Source organism: Pempheris klunzingeri, chromosome 4 (assembly GCF_042242105.1).
Source record: "Pempheris klunzingeri isolate RE-2024b chromosome 4, fPemKlu1.hap1, whole genome shotgun sequence".
Taxonomy (NCBI): domain Eukaryota; kingdom Metazoa; phylum Chordata; class Actinopteri; order Acropomatiformes; family Pempheridae; genus Pempheris; species Pempheris klunzingeri.
In genome coordinates this window covers 18,519,926-18,542,114 of record NC_092015.1, presented here as the reverse complement: position 1 = coordinate 18,542,114, position 22,189 = coordinate 18,519,926, and the positions used below count along the sequence as shown (strand labels likewise).

Sequence of the window (22,189 nt, the reverse complement as noted above, 5' to 3'; positions counted from 1 at the left end):
AACCGCATCACTGTCATGCTCATAATCGCAGTAAAAGAACGCCCTCTCGGGTATTATTGCCACAATATTCACAGCTCAAGCCTCTGTCACAGTTTATAAGAGGGGATGAATTGAAATGGGTGCGTCTCATTTGGCTTCCAGTTTAATTTATGGAGATTTATGTATATATGTAGGAGAGTTGAAGAAGTTGGACAAGCTCAGTGCACTGGTAGAAATCCTGTCCTTCGGCAAGCTTGGAGCACACTGCGGAATCAGCTGGATGACTAACATGATTGCACAGTATACAGTGTTGTGCTCTCAGACACAGGACCTCACAGTTCAGTGCCACGTCTCAGCCTGACATGATGCACTAGTTTGTGGTCGTATTCTAAATATTACACAACACGAGGCATTTGTGTTGATTACAATAAATGTACAGTATGTTTTTGCAGCAGAGCAGATTTGTTGCAATTTCTTGTATTTATTTAGAGTCATTGAGTGTTAAACTGGTAAATCTGCCATTTTTGCCATTGTAAACTGCTAATGTGCTGTGAGAGAACGGACAGCTTGACAGGCAAAGCAACAGTAACTGAAGGCTAGAGGTTTTTTTGGGGGGGGGGGCAGTGATGAGCTTAGTGGGCTTTAAATAACATAAATAAATAAAAAATACACAGATAAGGTAATCCACTGCTTTGCTCCTCTGTCCTTCAGCATTATTGTCTTGCGCCGGGCGACAGAACAACCGAAGAACCTCCAGAGCTGCTGTGTAGTTTCCGCCCACACCTTGATCGTGTGACTCACCTGGAGATATGTTTCCATAACGATACACTCCTCCTTCTCTCGGCATCGTCAGACTGCAGCGTGGCTCTCAGCTACCTGCCAGGCGATACCATCGGCCTGTTTGGACAGGTACACAAACACACACTTACACTGGTCATTTTAGTACACTGTGGTGGCTTGAGTTACATAACACAACCTGCATGTGTGAAATAAATTGTTCAGGATGGCAGAGATATTGTTGAGCACCACACTGTCAAGGTAACGGCCTCAGATCCTCGCGGTTCAAACGTACAGCTGTGCAGGCTGGCTCTGATAAAGCTTAACCTCCCACTCTGCAGCGTGCTGGTGGGTGGTAGTATCCAGTTGACGAAATGGATGTGAAACCCAGCATCAAACCATGGTTAGGCGTGCGTGCCTGTGTGTGTGTGTGTGTGCGTGTGTGTCAAAGGAGGCCCATATTGAGTAAGCCTGGGGCGGTGTCAGCTGAGTGTTGCTTCATTTCAGTTTGCCTCAGGCCCACACATGCAGGCGCACGAATACAGCCACACAAATACACCACATCCCAAAGAAGAACATGAGTAAATAAAAGCAAACATGGGTGCACACCTCCACACTGTTCATGCACCGCGTAGCAACACACAGAACCAAGCTCATAGACAAAGCTAAATCTAGCTTGGGTTATTTTGAATGTTATTTTGAATGCACCGTGTCACATTTCTATTTCATTAGATACCATGGGATTCATACATGCCTGTCAGAGGTGAATAAAAAACACAACATCCATATTCAGGATATTAGGTTATTAAAGGATACACTGTTAATTATTCAAGGTCATCTCATAAACCAGCACACTCAGGCTGATGGCAAATATTCGTGCTGTTTTTTATGTCTTCACCGCTGTTCGTCATCTGCAGGAGGATCTGTGGTCCTTGAAGAGACCTGTGCCTCTGCACCCTCAGCAGGAACCAGAGCGGGACCAGAGCGAACACGGAGGGCAGGAAGACACCAGACAGGGAGGGAGGAGGTCACCTCCAGCTCCCAGTGAGGCACCACCTGACCCAGGACCCGACACCTCTGCAGAGGGCGGAGACGTGGGGATAAAAGACGAGGGGGAGCGGACTGCTTGACGGAAGCAGGAGCGCACAGAAGAAAGTCTTTATCCAGGTGAAGAGTTGAATCTGTCTCAGGCGCCTTGTGCTTTAGTTGCATAGCTTCATTCTCACTGTCTGTGCAGCTGCACAGTGATTTTCACTTGGCCTGTAGGTATTCAAGATTGTCTGCAATGATTTTGAGCAACTCTTACATTTCATCTTTTATTCTAAGTTTTTAAAAAAAAGCATCTTAGTAGTCAGTAAAGTTTTTTTCTGTAAATTATCCTAAAACATAACAGCTACACTGAGAGAACTAGGCCACTGTCATGAGAACTGAGTCAGAAAAGTGCCTCTAAATTGTAGCTTTTTCCCATTTTCTGCCTATGCCTCAGGACAGTGTGGAGCACAACAGTGAATACTCACAACTGCCTTTCATAACAGCAAAGAAATGAAATTGCATCAATGCCACCGATTCTATGATTTTTACTGCGATGCTTAATGAGCAGAGAGAGATCACATTCAGCATTATTTTTCTGGGAATTAGAGCGTGCCTTATAGCTTGAAAGTCAATCCGCTGCTGTATTATAAAAGCCACTAAAAGTTGGCAGTCTTCACTAGAGTTCTCAAACTCAGTCTGCTATTTATTGCCAGTGGAATAGCTTCAGGCTGGTGTATAGACTTGACGCCATACATAAGAGTTTTCGATTATCTGGTTTTCTAGACTTGTGAGATAGATTTTCATGTCACACATAGTAATGGGGCTGGTTAGGATGCATGATGTGTGAACTCAGGAACGTTGTAATCATTAAACTGAGCCTTAAATATATCTTTGACTGTATTTATTTGGGTGTATTTATTGATCTTGTGGCGGTGTTTACAGTTGCTCACCCAAAAGTGGGCAGTGTACTGGACAGGAACTACAAGAAGAGACGGGGTTCAAAAGTAAATGACAAAAAACCAGGTTATAAAATAACACCCAGCCTCAGCCTGGCCGACAATTTTGTAGTCCATTTGTCTTCATGTAGTTTCTGTTCCTGCTTCACTGACTTTTGGGCCATGTATACTCATTTGTAGCACAAAACACTTCACACTTCGCAATTTAGTGTATTTATTGTCCAAATGGACTGTAAAAGGAATCGTATAAAGAATTAATTGTTTTAAGTTTTTCGCGTTTTCAAAGGAATGCAAATGTTGAGCATTTTCAAAAGAATGAAAGTATTCTCATTAAGATTCAGTTTATTTTCATTCCACGAGAGAGAGCAAGAACTAAAGCAACGAGACGGTTATTGCATAATCATTACCCTAAATGATTATTTTATGCTACATATCAGTAAATATGTGTCTAACACAACCTGGAAAATTAGCAAACAAGATTATAAAAGGCAGTTGTTTCCCTTGAGACTTTAGAATGAATGCTGTCTTGAAACGACCCCCTTATTTGTCTCTAGAAAAACACACTCGCTCACATGGAGATGGACAGCAAACTGATTCTGTGTCAGTCATTGTTTTTACCATTCTTTTATGTTAGGACACAGTGGCGGACCTGTACACATGAACACTGCATGTAAGTGTTGCGGTCTGTGCTAAGACGTTTTTTTATAACAGAGAGACGGGGAGCGAAAGCTGTAAAAGTCCCTCAGAAGCTACTCTTAAGAAACTAAAAAAATTGTCAAAATAAAAAGTGTCAGTGTTGTCTAGTAAGGTATCTTAAATGTATTTTTTGCAGTTATAGTGAAAGATGTCCTCTCGGAGTCAAGAAGAAGGATGTCTTCATTTTAAGCCAGCAGTAATGGTGTGCCTGCCCAGCAGTATAAAGCTCTGTAGGGGACAGGGCCACAGTTACTACATTTATTACCCCTTAATGATGGCGTTTGTAAGAGACAATGAATGATGTTAAAGAGTTAATAAAGGTCGATCAAACATAATTGCCCCCAAAGCTGTTTCTCCTTTTACTGACTGGGGCAGTTATGTACGGTGATATATAATATTTAATTGTAATGAGATGTAAAATCAAAGCCATGTCATGGAGTTAGGCTGTAGGGAATAAGAGGAAAACTTTTATTCAATCCTTATGATTATAACCTGAGCCCACAAGTAATCATTGCAATCGTTACATGACCATAAAAATGTAAGCAATCAAAAGAAGAATGTAATATTAATCTACAGTGTAATGGTTTCAAAGGGATAATGATAACTGGGAGATGTGGAGAAGAGAGACTTTAAGTGTCTAAGTTAGCCCGAGGGCCAGTCAAATGACAGAGTACCCCACATTTAAAAAGAATAGCTAACTTCTGAAATGCCTGAAAAGTGTCAGCTGAAGACGACTCTACAGGGGGAATCAATACTGACTCTGTGAATCTGTGTGTGTGTGTGTGTGTGTGAGAGAGAGAGAGAGAGAGAGTGTGTGTGTGTGTGTGTGTGTGTGTGTGTACTGAGCTCATCAGAAAAGTTTGTGTGCTTGATTTGGTGGAAGGGCCAATTGGCAGGTCTACACTGGGCTGCCAGCCAGCCACTGGGCATGAGGTGAGGAGAGTGAATGGCCTCACTCCATCACCAGCTGAGTGTGTGTGTGAGAATGTGTGTGTGTCTAAATAGCCTCAGTCCATCAGAGCAGCCATTTACCGGTGAGTGAGAGCGTCAGGTCTGTTCCGCTCACTCCATCACTGCGCGTGTATGTATGTGTGTGTGTGTGTGTGTGTGTGTGTGTGTGTGTGTGTGTGTGTGTGTGTGAGCAATACAGGAACCATGGATATTGATGGGTCTGGGTGCTTGGTCTAATCTCTGCGGCAACACAAAGTACTCTGGTATCCACAGGAGAAACAAGACATGACAATAAGACCCTGTGAAACGCACTCTCACAGAGGAAAGTGCAGGATTTAATCTTTGTGGTTTTACCCAGCCGTAAAGATCACTTGAAATTATAACAAACCCGATCAAAATAGTGAATAGTGGGAAGACATCTAATAACGAAATGAGTCTGTGAAATTTAGATGTCGTTAAATTTAGCATCAACTCCACACACACACACACACGCGCACACCGTGGAGGCGGAAAAGCAATTACAAGCAGGCAGGTTGATTTTGATTTTAATTGGAGCTCTTGCTGTGAGCTCCACCTGTTACCGTCGACAGCCAACAAACATAAATGTGGAGTTGTCAGTCCTGCGAAACTCTTTCACTCAAGTTTAATCGAAATTCCTGTCGACTAATCACCAGTTCCTCCTCCAAGTTCTTGTAATTAATTGGTTGAGCAGTTTTAAGCACGAGGTGGTGATTGGCAGCACTTTGTAAAACGTGTTTCATTATGAATATGATTTTTGCAGAGGTTATGAGCATACTGACTCTTTGAAGAAACTTATCATGTGAGCAGATTTCCACTCAGATCCAACCGTGCCGTTTTGATTCCACTCAGTACTGCACAATGTCTTGCTTTCCTCTGTATCCTCCTTTAAATCGTTTTCACAAAGCCTCTTGTCTTTTACTCTTCAGCTTTATTCACCTTTAAGATGTTTTCATCAGTCATGCTAACTTGGCTCTATGGACGGCGATGGTGGTTGTTCGGTTCATCACTTCATCACCCGAGTCAAATATCTCAACAACTATTGGATGGATTTGCCATGACATTTTCTACAGGCATTCATGGTCCCCAGAAGATAAATCTTACTCACTTTGGTGCACTCCTGACGTTTCCTCTGCTCCTTCATGAGATTCACATTCGTAGTTTTGAGCTAGAGCGTGATCACAATGCACTTTCAAGGGTTGAGATCCTCCCCCCTCTTTATTATAGTCTTGATTTTGTCTATTTTATGCTCTTACAATGTGTGTAAAATAATAACAGGAATGCATCAATGATCCAAATCTGGGTTTATATGAAAAGGATCAAACTGCTTGTTCGGGTCGCGGCGAGACCGCAGACCAGTTTGTCGAGACTGTAAGGCAGAGGTTACATAATCAGTTTGACCTGTTTTTGACAAGGAACGGTGACAGTAGGCTTTTCTTTGGAAAACCACAAAAAGAGGGTGAGCTGAAAAAGTGAAAATTGGTAGCTGGTTTCATTGCTGTATTTCTGTGGCGGATTATTAAAGTAATCAAATTGGCATGTCCACTTTAGTGGTTTTGAGATGGCAGCAGAGGAGACATAAGGAGATTAAGGGTTCAGGATGCAACAGCCTTCATTCACATGCAGCCATCCACAATGTAATCAGAGGGAGTGAAGGAAGCTGGAGAAAGAGCTGGGACAGGTGACTTGGAAACTATTATAGAATAAAATGGTGTAAAAGTCTATTATTACTCTTTTTGGCCACTTTATATCGATCAATAGACACACAGTCACTGATGTCTCTGAAATGTTGCTCTGCAGGTAAATGTTTCATTGCATCATGACATGACATAGAACTTCCCTGATTTAGATATTGATAAACTAATGGTTCTGGGACTTCCTGAGTGAATTGCGACTTCAACTCGACACATAATATAACATAACCTACAACTAGCAGTTCATTATCAAAACCAATGTGTGAGTTCCAGTGGTTTTCCAAACCCAAGGGGACTCCAGAAATTATCGTATCAAATAGCATTACTTGGATACACAACCTTGTTTACAGGACTTCAGATGCTGTTTGACACTTGAGGTTGCACTATAGCCTTGTACTGGCAAGCTTGCTGTAAAGCCAACATGGTCTGTGCAGTATGTAGCCTATGTTGTTCTGGTGACAGCTTGAAGAAGTACATTAAACATTTATCATTTCATAGTCATAACAGCTGAACCTTTCATGTAACATTACTTAAAGCATCTAGGATTTGCTTTCAAATGTCCAGTTCTACTGTCAAGTTTCTGGAAATTTCTCCTGCATGGGGGGGGGGACGACCCCCAGACACCTCTGGAGGGCTGATTTGTAGAAAGCCACACACTGACAATGTTCACCCCGAGTGTCAAATAGGTGATTAATTAAGGTCCTTGTTTTGAGTGGAATGTCTCAACATCTATGGGATGGATTATCATGAAATTTGGTCCAGACAGTCATGTTCCCCACAGGATAAACTTTTCTTCTAGAGCCATCATCAGGTCAAATATGTTTGTCCAATACTTTGGTTTATGACCAAATACCCGCAGAACTAATGAAATTCCCATCAGCCTTAGCTGCACTTTGTGGTTAGTGCAAATATGCATGTTAACATTTGCATGCTAAAATGCCAAACTAACGTGAAAGTGGTACATCTAAACAGTAAGATCTGTGCCTGATAAGAATCTCCTTGCATGTAACTGTTGAAGTGGAGCCTGCCTGCTTCATCTTATGTATAATGTGCATATTTGCATACATGATCAATTTAATCATTAGTTTCTTCTCCCTTATGCTTGTCATTAACCCTCCCTCTAAACCCAAACACATCTCGAACTTCTGATGGATGCTAATGACGGAGATTCAGGTCATTATCAGCAATGTAAGCTTTACAGCACATGTGCACTCACACACACACTCACACACACACACACATACAGATAACACACATAAACACGGTCACATGCTTAAATATGCTGCGGTACGTTACAGCTACATCCCCTCCTCTTCTTCATCTACAATTCAAAGTAGGTCCAGCATGCAAATGATATATGCCCAAAAACGCCCAATTAATTTTATTCACAGTGTGTAAAATATGGGGCCACTGCACAACTGTTCTGTGCTTAGAGAGTGGAGTTAAATTACTGGGAAGTGGGCTGATGATGCTAGCCTGCCGCTGCATGCCCCTGAGCCCATGGCAGTGTTAGCATTTCAAATTGAGTTACACGCTAAACAAGCAAAGCAGTGCGCGAGTGCTAACTCATCTGTTTATAGCAGGGCCTGCCTTGTTTGTTCTCTTGATGTGTGTGTTTGGGTGTAGATTTGTATGCGTGTGTTTGTATCCACTTCTAATTCTTTGCCTTAGTAATAAGAAAACAAATTACATTCCTTTGTATATGTGTGTGCATTGGAGAGAGTGTATGAAGGTGTCTCTGTGCACTTATATTTTCTCCTGTCCCCTTTCCCAGGAGTTTGTCTATGGGGCTAAACACTCATCATGTAAATCAGCGGGCTATTAGGAGCTGGCTCCTCTTCCTCTGCTTTCTTATGAAGATGAATAAGAACCAAGCCAGTGATAAAGGAGAGAGGAGAGGGAGTGAAATGAAGTCTGTGATTAAAGTGCACCGCTATATGGGCCTTTTGGTGCAGTATACTTATCATCACACTTATCATGTGTGTGTGTGTGTTTGTTCACACATTTAGCGTGCCTTTCAGCTCCACTTTATTCAAATTTAGCAGTCCAGGTCATTTTGCTCAATTTTTAAGGTGACATTCAAGTTGTGGAAACCTCATCACGCATGCACACACACACTCCTGTAGCGTGGGCACGGCCGTCATGTGTGGGTTCATATATCATACACAAATTCATATAATTTGTGATACCATTAAATTGCAATTCCACAGTACGAGTTCCCACGCATATTGCCTTGCGAGAATGAGGTTCACTTATTGGTGAGTTAAACTCATAATTGAGGTTATGGTTATTGCAAATATACAGTCAACTGTGTGTGCATACTGTATGTATATATGTACATGTGTGCTCCATACATTAACTGGCCTGAAGCCCCCTGGGCTTATGATTTTGTCTCATCTGTTTGAATGATGCATAAAGCTCTGTTCATATACTCTATATTTAAGATAGCTTCATTTGTATGTATGAGTTTGGTGGCAGGTAGAATGGTCTGCGTCTGCATGCACATTGCAGCCCAGGCTGCCTTATTGCAGCATAATTACCATAAATCAAATTTACATTTGTCATGTAATTTAGTTCTCATCTTGGTGTTGCCTAGTTAATTTTAGCGTCCACCACAAATAAGATTTATTGTCATACAGATTAATAACTGGAGCAAACACACACACACACGCACACACACACGCACACAGCTCCCACGCATGTCTCAAAGGAGCTATCATAATACCACGACTGTGTGAACATCTGACACTTCAGATACAGTATTTCACCCCTCAGCTCCCCACACTCCTTTGCTCCTTCTCTCTGGTGAGATTACCAGCCAATTTACTGAGAGCGGGTGTTATGACTCAGCTATGTAGATGGTCGGGAAGCGCTGAGGAACTCTGCCACAGGACAGATGTCACAACACAACTTCCAAACTGAAAGTGCTCTCATGTTTGTGGTTGATTGGGAAGTGCACCAGAAATATGTCCAGAATTATGAAACACTGATTTTTTTTTCTGTCTATCTAGATTGCCCCAAATGCCTTCTACACTGCTTGCTGAACACTGACATGGATTGATCACCTGAAGCACAGAATCTTTGAGTTTTGCATACACCTTGAAGCAGCATAAAGACAACACTGCCACAGTGAGATGTGCACTCTGAGCCAGACTAACACTAGAACTGGAGCCAAAAATAAAGCTAGCGGGGAGCCAGGTGGACAAATCCATAAATAAACATAATCTTTAAATAACTGCAGCCTTTTTGTCAAGTTAATATGAAAACAAGTTAAAGGAAGACACTTTCATTTCCAGAGTTTGCTTTGATTGACTTATTCTGGGCCTGTCGGTGATAGAAAACAAACACTTGATGTTGTTTTTGTAATGCAGAGACCAGGAAGAAGAACCGATCGACCAAACCATTATGTTTTTGACGTCTCTGGGCTCCCATTGGTAATCAATAAGAAGAATCCATGCTGTGATGAACACCAAGACAGATTTAGGTGACACTAATAGTGATAGTGTAAACTTTCACCAGCTTACGTGCATGTAGCTGACATTTCATGTTTGTCTGCGAGCTCACTTCTCTAATTCCTACCCGCCTTTCCATCCACTCTGTTTTTGTATTTCTCAACGGATTCAACATGGACGATGCCTGAATGACTTTTTAATGGCAGCATGATTACTGCTGCGCTTGTAAAGATGGAAAAGGCCGGGTATTATTTTCTATGAAGGGGAGGTAGAGTAGAGAACGGTGAGAGAGGGTCCATTTTTACCACGTTACCGGTCGTTCAGCCCACTCTAGCATGTTGAGTACAGGAAAAATGACAATCGCTCAAATCGGGCGTATGTTCCGTGTTATTGTCCCCTCTGAGAGGAGGAATGTGTGTGGGCGAGTGTGTCCATTCATGCGCCATGTCGAGTACGGTAAATTAAAGCAGGATAGCGTTTAAAAGACAGTGACCCAAAATGCTAGATTTAGATGAAAAACATGCATCAGTGTGCCGTAAAACTTTATCCACTGTTTCGACCCAACGTGTGTGAGCGCACAAGAGAGCTTAAATACATTCATATATGCACTTGAGTGTTTCTCTGTGTGTGTGTTTGTGTGTATATCTGGATTGAATTAGGGCAAGGGGGGGACATTTGACTTAGAGCAGGAAGATGCATGCTATCAGAATGCTAAGCAGCAGTTTTAAACAGTCTTAATACTGAGGGAGTGCAGGGCAATGAATTCACTTTGACACTGCGTGCTGCTTCCCCGGGGTAAGGCTGCTACTGATCAGCAGGTACACACGCACTTTGGTTGTAAATACCGATGCCCTCACTAGTCAAAGCAGGTTTCTTTTCCACTTTATCTACCCTAGTCTGTCCAAGTATGGAGCAGGGGCAGAGGAGAGGACAGAGGAAAGGGATGTATGTAAGATGAAGGGAAGTGTGGAGAAGACGGACGTAGACTCAGAAAAAAGATTTGGGATACATGGATAATGGGAATGGAAAAGGAGGGGCCGGTGAGAGGCGAAACAAGAGGGCAAAGATGAGAGGAACAAAGAGAAGATGAAAAGAAGAGAAGACAGTTTAGTAGGATGAGAGGTGAGTGGCGGTTAGAGATGGAGAGGTAAAGGAGGTGTGTGGGTGTAGGGGTTAGGCAGGGGGGGGGGGAAGAGAAATTGTAGATAAACAGCAAGAAAGATAAAGGGAGGTGGAGGTGAGGAAAGGATGAGGAGAGGCGGCGAGATGAATAGGCAACAGAGGATGGAAGACTTAAGTTGACGAGGGATGATGCTTCACGTCCACTTTAAGTTTTTTAGCAAGCAAATGTGTTTTTTTGTCTTTATTCCACTTGTCATGTGGTATTTCTGCCTGATTCTTTCCCCCTCCTTATTTCTGTCTCCACTAACCCCTTTTTGAGCTTCTTATCTTACATGCAAAAACACTTTGAAACATCGATCGTTGGTGCGATCGCCAAATTGGCCCCAACAGTTGTAGAAGATCAAAAATATAAAAGATTCATGCAAACACTTAGTAAACAGTTAAGACCGCCTGGAAGCTACTGTTTGATGCTGATGTCAATCCTCACATCACTGAAACATCTACTCAACTGTTCGCCCTCAGAATGAAAAAGTACAGCATTGCGTCCACGCGCAGAAGCATCCATATTCTGTGCACAATCCCCCTCCACACACATAAGTAGTCCACGCTTAAACATCCGGCGGTAAAGGTCCCGTGCCATCTATAGGCAGTACAGAATGGAGAATATGGTATAAATATTCATATATTATTACTATTCTGGTACCATAGCTAGCTACTGCACAGTTCTCCTTAAGGCCACAGTGAGCTCTTCAAAGGAAATGGATTTCTGAGTACTTTAACATATATTATAAAGCCCTGCATTTTAAAAAGTGGTTATGTATATATATATGTGTGTGTGTGTGTATGTGTGTGTGTGTGCGTGTGCACTCGCATAGTCCACATTGTCTTTTATGAATGCTAAAATCCCTTTGACTGAACCACTTTAGTGTGCAAATCTATAGAACATTGCATCAGAAATTACTGTAAAGAAGTGCCCCACACATCCATGCACTTAAACTGCTCCAGGCTGGTGGCTTAACTCCTTTCATTTGCTATAGGCTCTCCACACACTCCACACTCACTTGTGTGTTGGCTCACTGTGACAGTTTGGCCCCGTGGTCACATCCCCATGGCTGATATCCCCAAATAATCTCCGTCCCCTTTTCCATTCAACCACTGACTGGAAGCATGTGTGTGTCAGGAAAGTATTATAGGGTGTGTGTGTGTGTGTGTGTGTGTGTGTGTGTGTGTGTGTGTGTGTGTGTGTGTAGAGAGATGGAGATAAAAGGAGAAAGCTTGTTGTGTGACGGAACATAAGAGAAATTACAAATACGCAGTATTCAGATTTTAGCCGGGATTTTAATTTTTCATGTGACTGAAATATTGAAGCCCTCCACCTGCCTGCAGCGTATATCTTTTCCAGCCTCTCTTCACCTCCTGTTCAAGGTTTTTTAAATTCTGGACAAGCCCTCAGATCTCTCTCTCTCACACTTTCTTTCTTATCTTCCTCCTGTGCCCTTACAATCCTCCGTGTCCTTTTTCTCCCCCATATCCTGTCTATCATTGCTGCCTTCCTTGGTTTAAGTAATCTCCCTCTTTACTGTGTCTCACTTGTTCTTTCTCATCTTCCATGCATCCTTTCAATCTACTCTCTGGCTGCTGCTTGTTTCATTCTCTCTGTTGTTATCAGTACCCCTCCCTCTTTTACTCTCCCTGTCTGTGCATCTGTAGCCTCCACTTCTCTCTCTCTCTTTCTCTCTAACACCCTCTCCCTCTCCCTCTCTCTCTCTCTCCATCGCTCCCTCTCTCACTGTCTGTTCTTCCATGAAATTAAAGCGCTCTAAGCTGCTGTTTAATCAGAGCCTGTTTGGGAAAGTGCTGCGATGACAGAAACTGTCCATCCCAAGTGCTGTGTCTATGTAAGCATGTATGTACTGCTTGTGTGTGTGTGTGTGTGTGTGTGTGTGTGTGTGTGTGTGTGTTCATGACCATAATTCTAAATTATTTTTATGTGTGTTATTGCGTATGTGAGTGGTGAAAGATGTGTTTAGATGGCCATTAAGCCATAGATAATCAGTATTAGCAGGTGGTGTGGCCTGATACAGTGATGATTAACTAAAAATCTCACTTGTTTACTGTTGGGGGCTGGATAAATGAACACAGACCAACAAAGCTAATTAAATGCAATTTGTCACCACAAAGCGGTAGCTGATACCTCTGTGTTTAACATGGCGGAAGTGGGAAAAGGGAAGGCATGACTGAAACCTGTAAGCAGATGAAAGGGATGACTTGACTGACAGCAACGCATTACTGCTCCACACGTCTTTCCCCAATGAGACTGATTTTTGTTGGTGCTTAAAGGAGTAGTTTGACATTTTGAGAATTACATCCCGCTTGCTTTAAGTATGAGGAAAGAGCCAGGAAGTGATTAGCTTAGCTTAGCATAGAGACAGGAGGACATCAGCGCTAAGAAAACTGCTGAGACGCACCTCAAGCTCACCACATAAACAGAAAATATGTGAAAATAAGTTTGCAGGCTCGCTAGAAGTTCTGCAGTGGAAATATTTCTTGCCGAGAGCCAGGCAGATGGATTAACAAATAAAGAAAAAGGCATATACCCAGGCTAGCTATGTCCCCCTGCTACTTTTCTTTATGCTAAGCTAAGCTAAGGTAAGATAAGATAATCGCCATGATGTTGGTCTGCTCCTCTTACCCTCAGCAGGAAAGCTAATAAGTATATATATATACTGTATCTGTAAATATATATATTTCCTGAAATGTTGAACTATCCTCTCAGCAGAACATACTTTGCTTTCAAGGAAATTCAGACAGATTTGATGGAGAAAGTGAGCTAATGCTAATGCTAATGCTAAGCTAGTGCTATCTTAAAATGGAGGGTGCTGTGGTTAGTCGTGGTGCTGTCGCTTCAGGTTTGAGTTATGAGCTGCGTGCTTGGTAGTGTTGCAGGTACACCTGAGGGTATTTTCACTGCTTTTGTGTGTATCTGCCATCTGGATATCTCTTTGTCTACAGTGTGTACTGTGGTGTATTTACAAGATTCCCTATTTAGAAAATGCTCACACATTCCAGGTCTTATCAGAGTTTTGAAAACACACACAGGAGTGAACTGTGTAAACTGCTATATCCATACAGAACACAAACTGACAGGTACAAACAGTCATATCAGATACAATTACACAAACACGGGCATTAGTCAGAGACGCTGCTGCTGTGTACATAGAGCACACGGACTCACACACTAAAGTTGCACACAGGTACACACACACACACACACACACACACACACACACACACACACACACACGGCCACTGAGGCATAGACACAACAGAGGTATCAGATATGATTGATTCGAGGTGGTCTCTTTTTCCTCATGCTCGCATTTTGTGATTTTTATAAAATTCCAGCCACGCCGCACCACACTGCTGCACCTCAGGTCTGTAAATGTGCAATTTCTAAATATGCTTGCGACAAATGAGAGGCAGACAAACGGCTTGTCATATGTGATATATTGAGCAGATCGCATTCCCAGAAGTATCTGAGCATTTCCTGAGCATGGTGGCCATCCCCCCCCCTCCCCTTCCCCGGCCCGTGTGTAGAAAATCACAATGATAGCTTTAGAGGCAACACTCGTTCTTCAGGCCAAAGCTCTCATCACCGTGGCGCAATCAATCCAGGAACGTGTTCCACATCTAACCTTTAGATGGCAGTAGAGGTGCAGCTCACTGACAGTGGCTGTGTGCACGTGCAGGTGTGTGAGGGTACCTGCAAAAATGTGTTTGTGTGAGCGGGAGAGAAGCAGAGAGAGAGGGTGTGCAAGACTGATCAAGCAGTGAAAGGTATTGGAGTTTTATTTTACCTGCTCTCTCACGAACATTGTTTTACAGACATTGGAGGGAATATTGTCTATTCTAAATCTTGTTCATGCCACCATTTGTCTCTATAATCCATGGCAGAACAATAGGCTGATGTGATCAAACAGTATCAGGTTGTTCCCTGGTTATTAAACGTCATGTCTGACCCAGATTCCTATGCAGCAGTTACTGTCACACTCACTACCTTTCCTGGAGTTGGATATAAAAAAAAAACAACAAAAAAACAAAAAGACATAATGGCACATAATTTTATTTTGACGTAGCTTTAACAAAGCAGTCAGTGTTGCTGTCAAACCAACCACCTCAGCTAAAATTAGCAATTCATCGTCATCCAGTGGAGGATTGTGGTTTACTGTATTCTCCAGCTGTGTTTTCAATGCCTTTGACTGTTGCTTTTGATCTTTCTTTCTTTCGTTCTTTGCGCCCTGTTGCTTTAATTTCCCAACATCCCTGCCCGTCTGCCTTTTTATTTTGTCAGCCCGATCACGAGTAGAATCACTGCCTGCCATCAACCAGTCTTAAGCCCCATTAACTGTCAGATACTCATCTGAGCTTTGACTGATGTGTGTGATCTCTGCGTGTGTGCTCTGTCTGCATGGAGTTGTGTGTGCGAGCGCCTGCAGGTGTGACACGGGGCCATCACTTTAAGCTGCTCCACATGATGAAGAGCCACTCACGTGCGCTCCCGGTTGTCTTCCCCCTCCCACCCTCTTCCACCTTCAATCTCTCACACTCATCCGTCTTTCTCTCCGTTCCTCCCTCCCATACTCTCAATTTCTCACTTGGCCTTTGCGTCCAGCCCTCTGGCCTCTCTCCCCTCCACTAGAGCGCTCATTACCTCTCTTTTTCAGTGACATCCGATGGCTGGCTGGCCGGCCATCACTTCCTGGCACCTTGATATTCTCCTCCCTTTATCACTCTTTTTTTTTTTTTCTTCTTTCCCTCATGCTTCAACTCTCTTTATTGCTTACTCCCTCTCACCTCACTTTTGCTCTGCCTCTCTAATTTCTTATCTACCTTTCAGTCGGTACGGTCACGTACGTTGTTTTACCTTCCATCTCCGCTGCTGGATTCTCCCCTCTGTCACAATGTCAATGTCAGTCCCATATATGGCGTTTAGACGTATACAGCACATTAGTTGGTCCACACTTTTTTTTTTTGTGTTAAATCATATTCCTATTCCTAAAAGTCTAAGCATCCATCTCTTTTGATATGGTAAATGTATTTCGCATATCATTCATACAGGAGGAATCTAAGTTGATACACTGAAGCAATGCTTCAGGAGCAAGTTGGCGTTCAGTGTCTTGCCCAAGGACACATGCTGACTTCGAGGAGTTGTGGGATCTACCTCTGAGCCAAAGCAGCCCCATTCTCCTCTCCTCTCTCTCTTTTATTCTTGCTCATTGTATTCAGTTCAATTTGTTCCCTGTTTTCTTCTTTCCAATGGCAGAAAAACATACTCACACACACACACACACATATACAGTATGTCAGCCTAGATTATACACACCAGCTAATCACAAACCCAGCAGGACCCTCAGTGGGAAGTCAGAGGAGAATGAAGACATCATTAGGAGAGCCAGTATACTGGAGTCTTTTCATGGTGTCAAGGACTTGGACAAGTATTCCTGTCCATGTTCTTCTCCCACAGTGGCTTACAGTGATGGCATTGATCCCCATTCTTTGCTCTTGCCTCTCTATCTCCTCATCATGTAGCTCACATCTTTTAGACCGGCATGTCCGCTGAGTACTTCTCTTCACAGTCCTGGCCCTCAGAGGGGTTTTTCAGTGATGAGAACCTCAGCAAGAAGGAATCTCATTATTTTCAGGGGACGGGATCTGCTGTCGGATGTTCTGCACAGCCATGGGGGGAAATTATGGTTGTAACCCTTGAAACATCTACCTTAACAATATCTCGGATTCTAACGAGGGGGCACTGCAGTGGTGGTGGGCTTCTGGTGCACAGCAACATTTTCAGCCATGAGTTTTCTCACAGAACAGGTGCTGCAGTCACTGTTTTTGAGTACCTGCTGCGCCTTTGAAGGTTCGCCCTTAATATTCTGACTGGTACGCTGACTTTGTTGAGGTCACTGAATTTGCAGCCCAACTTCAACTTGAAGTGTAATTAACCAGAATAACTGAAAACCCCTGTGTAGGGTTTGACAGATCTGTATTGTCATTGCTGCTGGTTTCAGAAATGACTGATTGTTTTATCCTGCGTAGTGCATGAATTCTTTTTGCCTTCCGCAACAAATTAGTGAAGGAAAGAGGAACGATATTCTGGGGCTGCTACAGTTGGTGAAGCTGAGAAACATCATCATGATTTTTTCCTTATTTCTTTTAGGCTTCAAGACAGCAATTCTGAAGTGTACATTCCACATCCAAATCATCAACGTCTCACACATCAAGGTATCACACATTTCTTATAGGCTGTATTGGGCATTAGATGTCTTAAAGCATGACACCAGATTTGTACTATTCTTTTTTAGATATATATATGTACATAGTTGTAATTATATGGCTTGCCAGCATTACTGATTGACTTCAATTAATGCATCACATACATTCTTTTTGATTCCAAGCAAGTTTGATTTGGTAAGATAATTCTAAGGTCATGATGTAGTTAGTAGAGGGCTAATTGATTTCCCTACCATTTATTTTCAGTGACGGGCAGCACAAGGGCTCAGTCAAAAGACCCCCCCCCCCCCCCCCCCCCCCCCCCCCCCACACACACACACACACACACACACACACACACACACACACACACACACACACACAGTCAAAAGACACACAGATCAGGTGAACTAGAAGATTAAAATTGTCCGTATAAATGCACTGGTGTTAATCCGATGATGGACTGGTGACCTGCTTGCCTGCCATTTGTGCATGCAGGGATAGTCTCCGTCCCCCTGTGACTCTGAGCAGGAATAAGTAGGTATAGAAGATGGACGTGTGAAGGCTCCCAACCACCTTTTTCAAGGTTATTTAACAATTTCTCCATTATTTCGTCAATAGACTCCCAGGATTATCTACAACCCCCCTGTGCATACCAGGAGTCACAAAAATGGTGATGATTGTGGCTGGCTGACTACTTTCTCTCTCCTTCCATTCTTCCTTTCTCTCTGTCCCCGATGCTGCTGCTCTGTCACTGCTAAAAGGTTTCCAACCATTGCCAATATATATCCAGCATGAGGCCGCCGAGGAAGGTTTAACCCAGCAGATGACATTCACTACAGTGCCATAATCATTGCCTCCTAATGAATTAAATAGCCTTGACATTTCACAGCACAACGCTTGTCCTTTTCCTGCAACTGCTCTGCTGTTGTACCCCTCCTTTCATGCATTCTGTCGCTCTCTTGTTCTTGTTCTTTCTCTCGCATTGCCTTTCTGTGTTCCTTCTGGCCTCCTGCTAAGCCCCCCTCCCTACCGCCACCCTTCATTTCTATATCCCTGACTCTCTCTCGTACTCATTCTCTCACTTCTTCTCACTCATCGGTATGCTCCTGCACGCCCAGCTGTCTGTGCAGGCAGAGCTGAGAGAGAGAGAAAGAGAGAGGGAGGGCGGGAACGAGGGAGAGAGTCGCTGTTTAGCAGCCGAGACAGAATCCAGCTGGAGGGTCACGACCCTAAATGACCATCCACGATCACACACACACACAGGCGCGCTCAATAAGTCATACACCCACACTTCCCCGATGGCAGGAGCAATAGGTCATACGCCAACAAGGTAGGAGGAGAGAGAGAGAGAGACAAAAGAGAGGAGGTGAGGAAGCGGGTTTTAGGAATGAGGTGGAGGTGTGTTCAGTGCTTGCTGAGCCATAATTGTCCTGTGGTTTGGTAGGCAGGACGGCACAGGGAGGAAAGAGACATCGAAAAAGCAACAATGGAAGGGGCACGGCCTGCAGTAAAGGAATGCGTTTTGCAATAGTGTCAGAAAGTTTCTTTTGTGCTGGAATACAGATGAGGGCTGGATGGATGACTGCCTGGCTGCACTGTTACAGGACAGACAGACAGACAGACAGAGAGACTCACGCATGCACAAACACAGCCTCTGGGTCCGTTCAGGTTTCCTCTGTTAGCCCCATACTGTAGGTGTGTACGCAAGAACATCACAAAGGAATGTAATAATAATCTACAATGGAATTACTACAGACTTATAACCATTGCCCATTGTTATTAGAAATAATTAGTATTGAAATAGATTTTCTAAACAATGCCCACCCGTTAAACCTGAACAGTAAATTATTGTGTTTGATGCTGTCCGTCTTGGTACGTTTTAAGGCCTTCTCACCAATTTAATTGAATTCCTATTTTATTATATTTAGAGGGAAATTAATACTTATAAAAATGATAATCTTATCAGAGACAAACTCAAACATTTGTGTAGTATTGTGTAGTATGAAAGTATTTCTTGTCTGGTCTTTTTTATCACTGAAATACAATGGGCTAAAGCTAGGAAGATTTGTGATAATACTGCATAACAAATAAGATCCAGGAAGTGTCATGTAAAATAGTACATAGAATTGATCCTGTGAATGCATTGGTCATGAATGTACTTGATAGAGTTAGAATTGATCGCATCGCAGCCATAAGTCTTGTGGATTGGTGAAGGAAAGATATTTACACTGGACTATATTGGAACATGGACATCTAGTAGGCCCAACTTTTTGTTGAACAAATTTGAAACATAAAATATATGAATTGTAATGACACTGGCAATGTAAATAGTTAACTACCTTGACAAGTCTTTTCATCTGATCTGCACCCAATTGACAACTGGAGGCGTTTTTATGCATTCTTTCTATTCCTTTGTAGCACTTGGAGATTTTTGCAATGAAAAGTGCATTATAAATAAAATATAGTATTATTTCTCTTTGTTTCTATATACACTGTAGACTTTTACTGGTTGTGATAAAAAGAGAGATGGTCTTTCATTTTTCCTGCAGACAAACAAACAAAACCAGTCTTGTGGACACACACACACGCACACACACAAACTATCCCTCTCTTTGGTCTTATCAAATTCATTCTAGCACATTCATCTTAAGGGGCGAATGGGAAATTATTTTGCTTCTGATCTCTAATGATTGTCAACATGAAAGATCTAAACACCATCAACTTGGATAGACAACTCTAAAGTGTGGTAAAAAAATATACCAAGGGTTCAAAGCTCTATTCAGAGCTGTAACATTTATCTTGATGCTGTGAGGATTTTAATTAGATGGAAATTCCCGCTGCCCATGATTACTGAGGCAATACGGGACTTAATGTCTTTGAATCCAATGTTTATTCCCTGAACAAACAAAGGCACATAACTATTCTGAGATGTTGAGGATCAGTCAACACGTTCAGGCAGGGAAAAGTTCATGATATAAGGCAACTTCAGGTAAATCCCGGAAGTACTGAACTCACCAGCTATCGCGAGAGAGTCGGTTGCCATGGTAACTGCAGCCTAACACAAACGCCCTGAGAGCACACAGACTGGAGCATGCCGCCGGCGAAAACCTGAAAAAATTACACACAAACCGTGAATTCTTTAAATATTCATTTTAATTTAATGACAATAAAGCACGCCGAATTGAAGAGTGGAAAATTGATTGTGCTATTACGTGCTGGTGAAACGAGGAGAGGCACGGAGGGCATTTAAGGTTAGGTAAGTTACTTGTTGTCAGTTAGTGTGAAATAAGTGTAGCGTCAACTGCAATGTAACGCTGGCGTAAGGAGCCCCGGTTAGCCTTACCTGTGCTAGCTCTCAGGTACATTCTTGTGTACGTCTCATCCTGTCAAATGCTGTGTAGCAGCTCGGTTGTCTGCATAAAAGTCAGTATTGGCTAATATTAGCACTAGCTAAAGTTTGCTAGATATATGTTCTATGAGTTGCAGCTAAATGTAGCGAAACTAGTCCCCATTTTCCCATTTGAGACATGTGTTCAAGTCATGGGCAAATAGCCACATTAGTTACAATAGGTTGGACATTTAAAACTGTCGCTATTACTTTCTGCTTTAGCAAATATATTCTCGGTTTTGACCAACTGAGCTGACATGAATTATTCTCAGCCACTGTTGCCAAAAAAACCCCCCAAAGACATCCACTGTGGATGTGGGGTGGTGGTGGTGGTGGTGGTGTGAAGGCTGTAGCTTGATTAAAAGCTTCATGATGCCACAGTATGTCTGTCACCACAGTGTCTGTGAGAGACCTTTTTTGCACAGACAATTTCAGTCATGGCAGGAAAAACACACATGGGATTAATAATGTTAATCAAAACTGCTTCCTTCTCTCTGATGTTGTGAATAATGACTTGCTGGCTCAAAGGGCACTTAAACCTCACTGAACCACTGTTAATGTTATTACTTGCACGTGTATTTTTCATTAAAGTTCTGATTTTAGTCTAGTTTAGCTGTAGCCTACTGCCAGGGCCTAAACTTACAGTAGCTTATCACCTCCACCTTATGTCACCTTGCTATCAGATGAGTTACTAGCAGGTGTGGCTGCCTGATATCATAACAATAAATTATAGCTGCCTTACTGGTTAATTAACTTAATTGACTTTTAGTGCCTAAAAGAGTTGCCAGGCCTTTGTGAAGCATTTACTGTACGTTTGCCAGATACAATTTAAACACACAGGATCGCTCATTCTAACTTACTATTATACATTTGGGCAAATCTGTTCCAGTTATTTTGCTCATTTCATTGCAGCAGTATTCATTTATGGCAATATGTGATTTAGCCTGGGCCCAGCGTGATAGTCAGTTTTATTCCCTTACTGTTGGTTTTCATTGCAGAAGAGACTCTTTGTTGAAAGCACAGCTAAAGACGCAGGAGGAATACCTGAGCCCCCAGAAAGAAGAAGCATGAATTTAAATGACTTTGTGGTGCTTCCTAACAACACGGCCAAATCCGTTAAGCTGAACGCCAGGTAAGATGAGACAAGATTGATGATGTGGTTTAAAGATTCTATATCCGAGATTCAGTACCACTAGTAGTGGACTGTTAGATTGTACTCTTCGTTTCTCTCGTGTCCTGACAGTGCTACTGTATTTATTCCTCCATACACGTGTCTGCTGACATGTGCTCTTTTTGCCACGTTTTGCTGTTTTGACCTCTTTGAGTACTGCTTTTACCATTTACGCATTGTAAGTTGTCCTTGGGTATCAAATAAGTTATCATTATTATTATTATTATACATCTGCTGTGAAAAAGGTCCATTCTGCGTTAGAACAGAATGGGATTTCAGACCAGATAAACCATGTGACCTTGATTCTGATTGCAATGTATGTGTTTTCTTCATATTACCTAGTGCAAAATTGAGTCCAGTCTCCTATGTAGTTTCTCATTTGCCAACAGGTAATTGACTTAATTGATGTCTGCCTTGGTGGTACCCTAATCCAGTGACTAATTGATTAAAGTATTGATCAGTCGTGGCAACAGGGATCTGCTAGTGCAGCAGATGAATTGAACATATTGATGAAAGCCTGGCTGTCCAATCTGACAGAGTAGGTAATTTGTATGATTGATTGTTGTTGATTGATTGCATATATGTGTGTGTGTGTGTGTGTGTGTGTGTGTATGTTGCCATAGGAACCTGCAAGCACTGCAGATGGAGACGGTGACTCTGGCCGAGGAGAGCAAAGAGAT

At 42.5% G+C, this 22,189-nt stretch overlaps 1 protein-coding gene across 3 annotated transcripts in view; it reads left to right on the top strand.

Moving 5' to 3' along the window:
• The window catches only part of LOC139200445 (cilia- and flagella-associated protein 337-like), a 32,790-nt gene extending 23,546 nt beyond the window's left edge, over positions 1 to 9,244 (top strand). For all 3 annotated transcript variants that reach the window (XM_070829744.1, XM_070829743.1, XM_070829742.1), the window contains 3 exons: positions 691 to 888; positions 1,674 to 1,923; positions 9,115 to 9,244. In XM_070829744.1, the coding sequence (XP_070685845.1) occupies positions 691 to 888; positions 1,674 to 1,886 (411 nt within the window). In that variant the 3' untranslated portion in view covers positions 1,887 to 1,923; positions 9,115 to 9,244. The remainder of the gene's footprint in view (positions 1 to 690; positions 889 to 1,673; positions 1,924 to 9,114) is intronic.
• Positions 9,245 to 22,189: the final 12,945 nt, after the last annotated feature.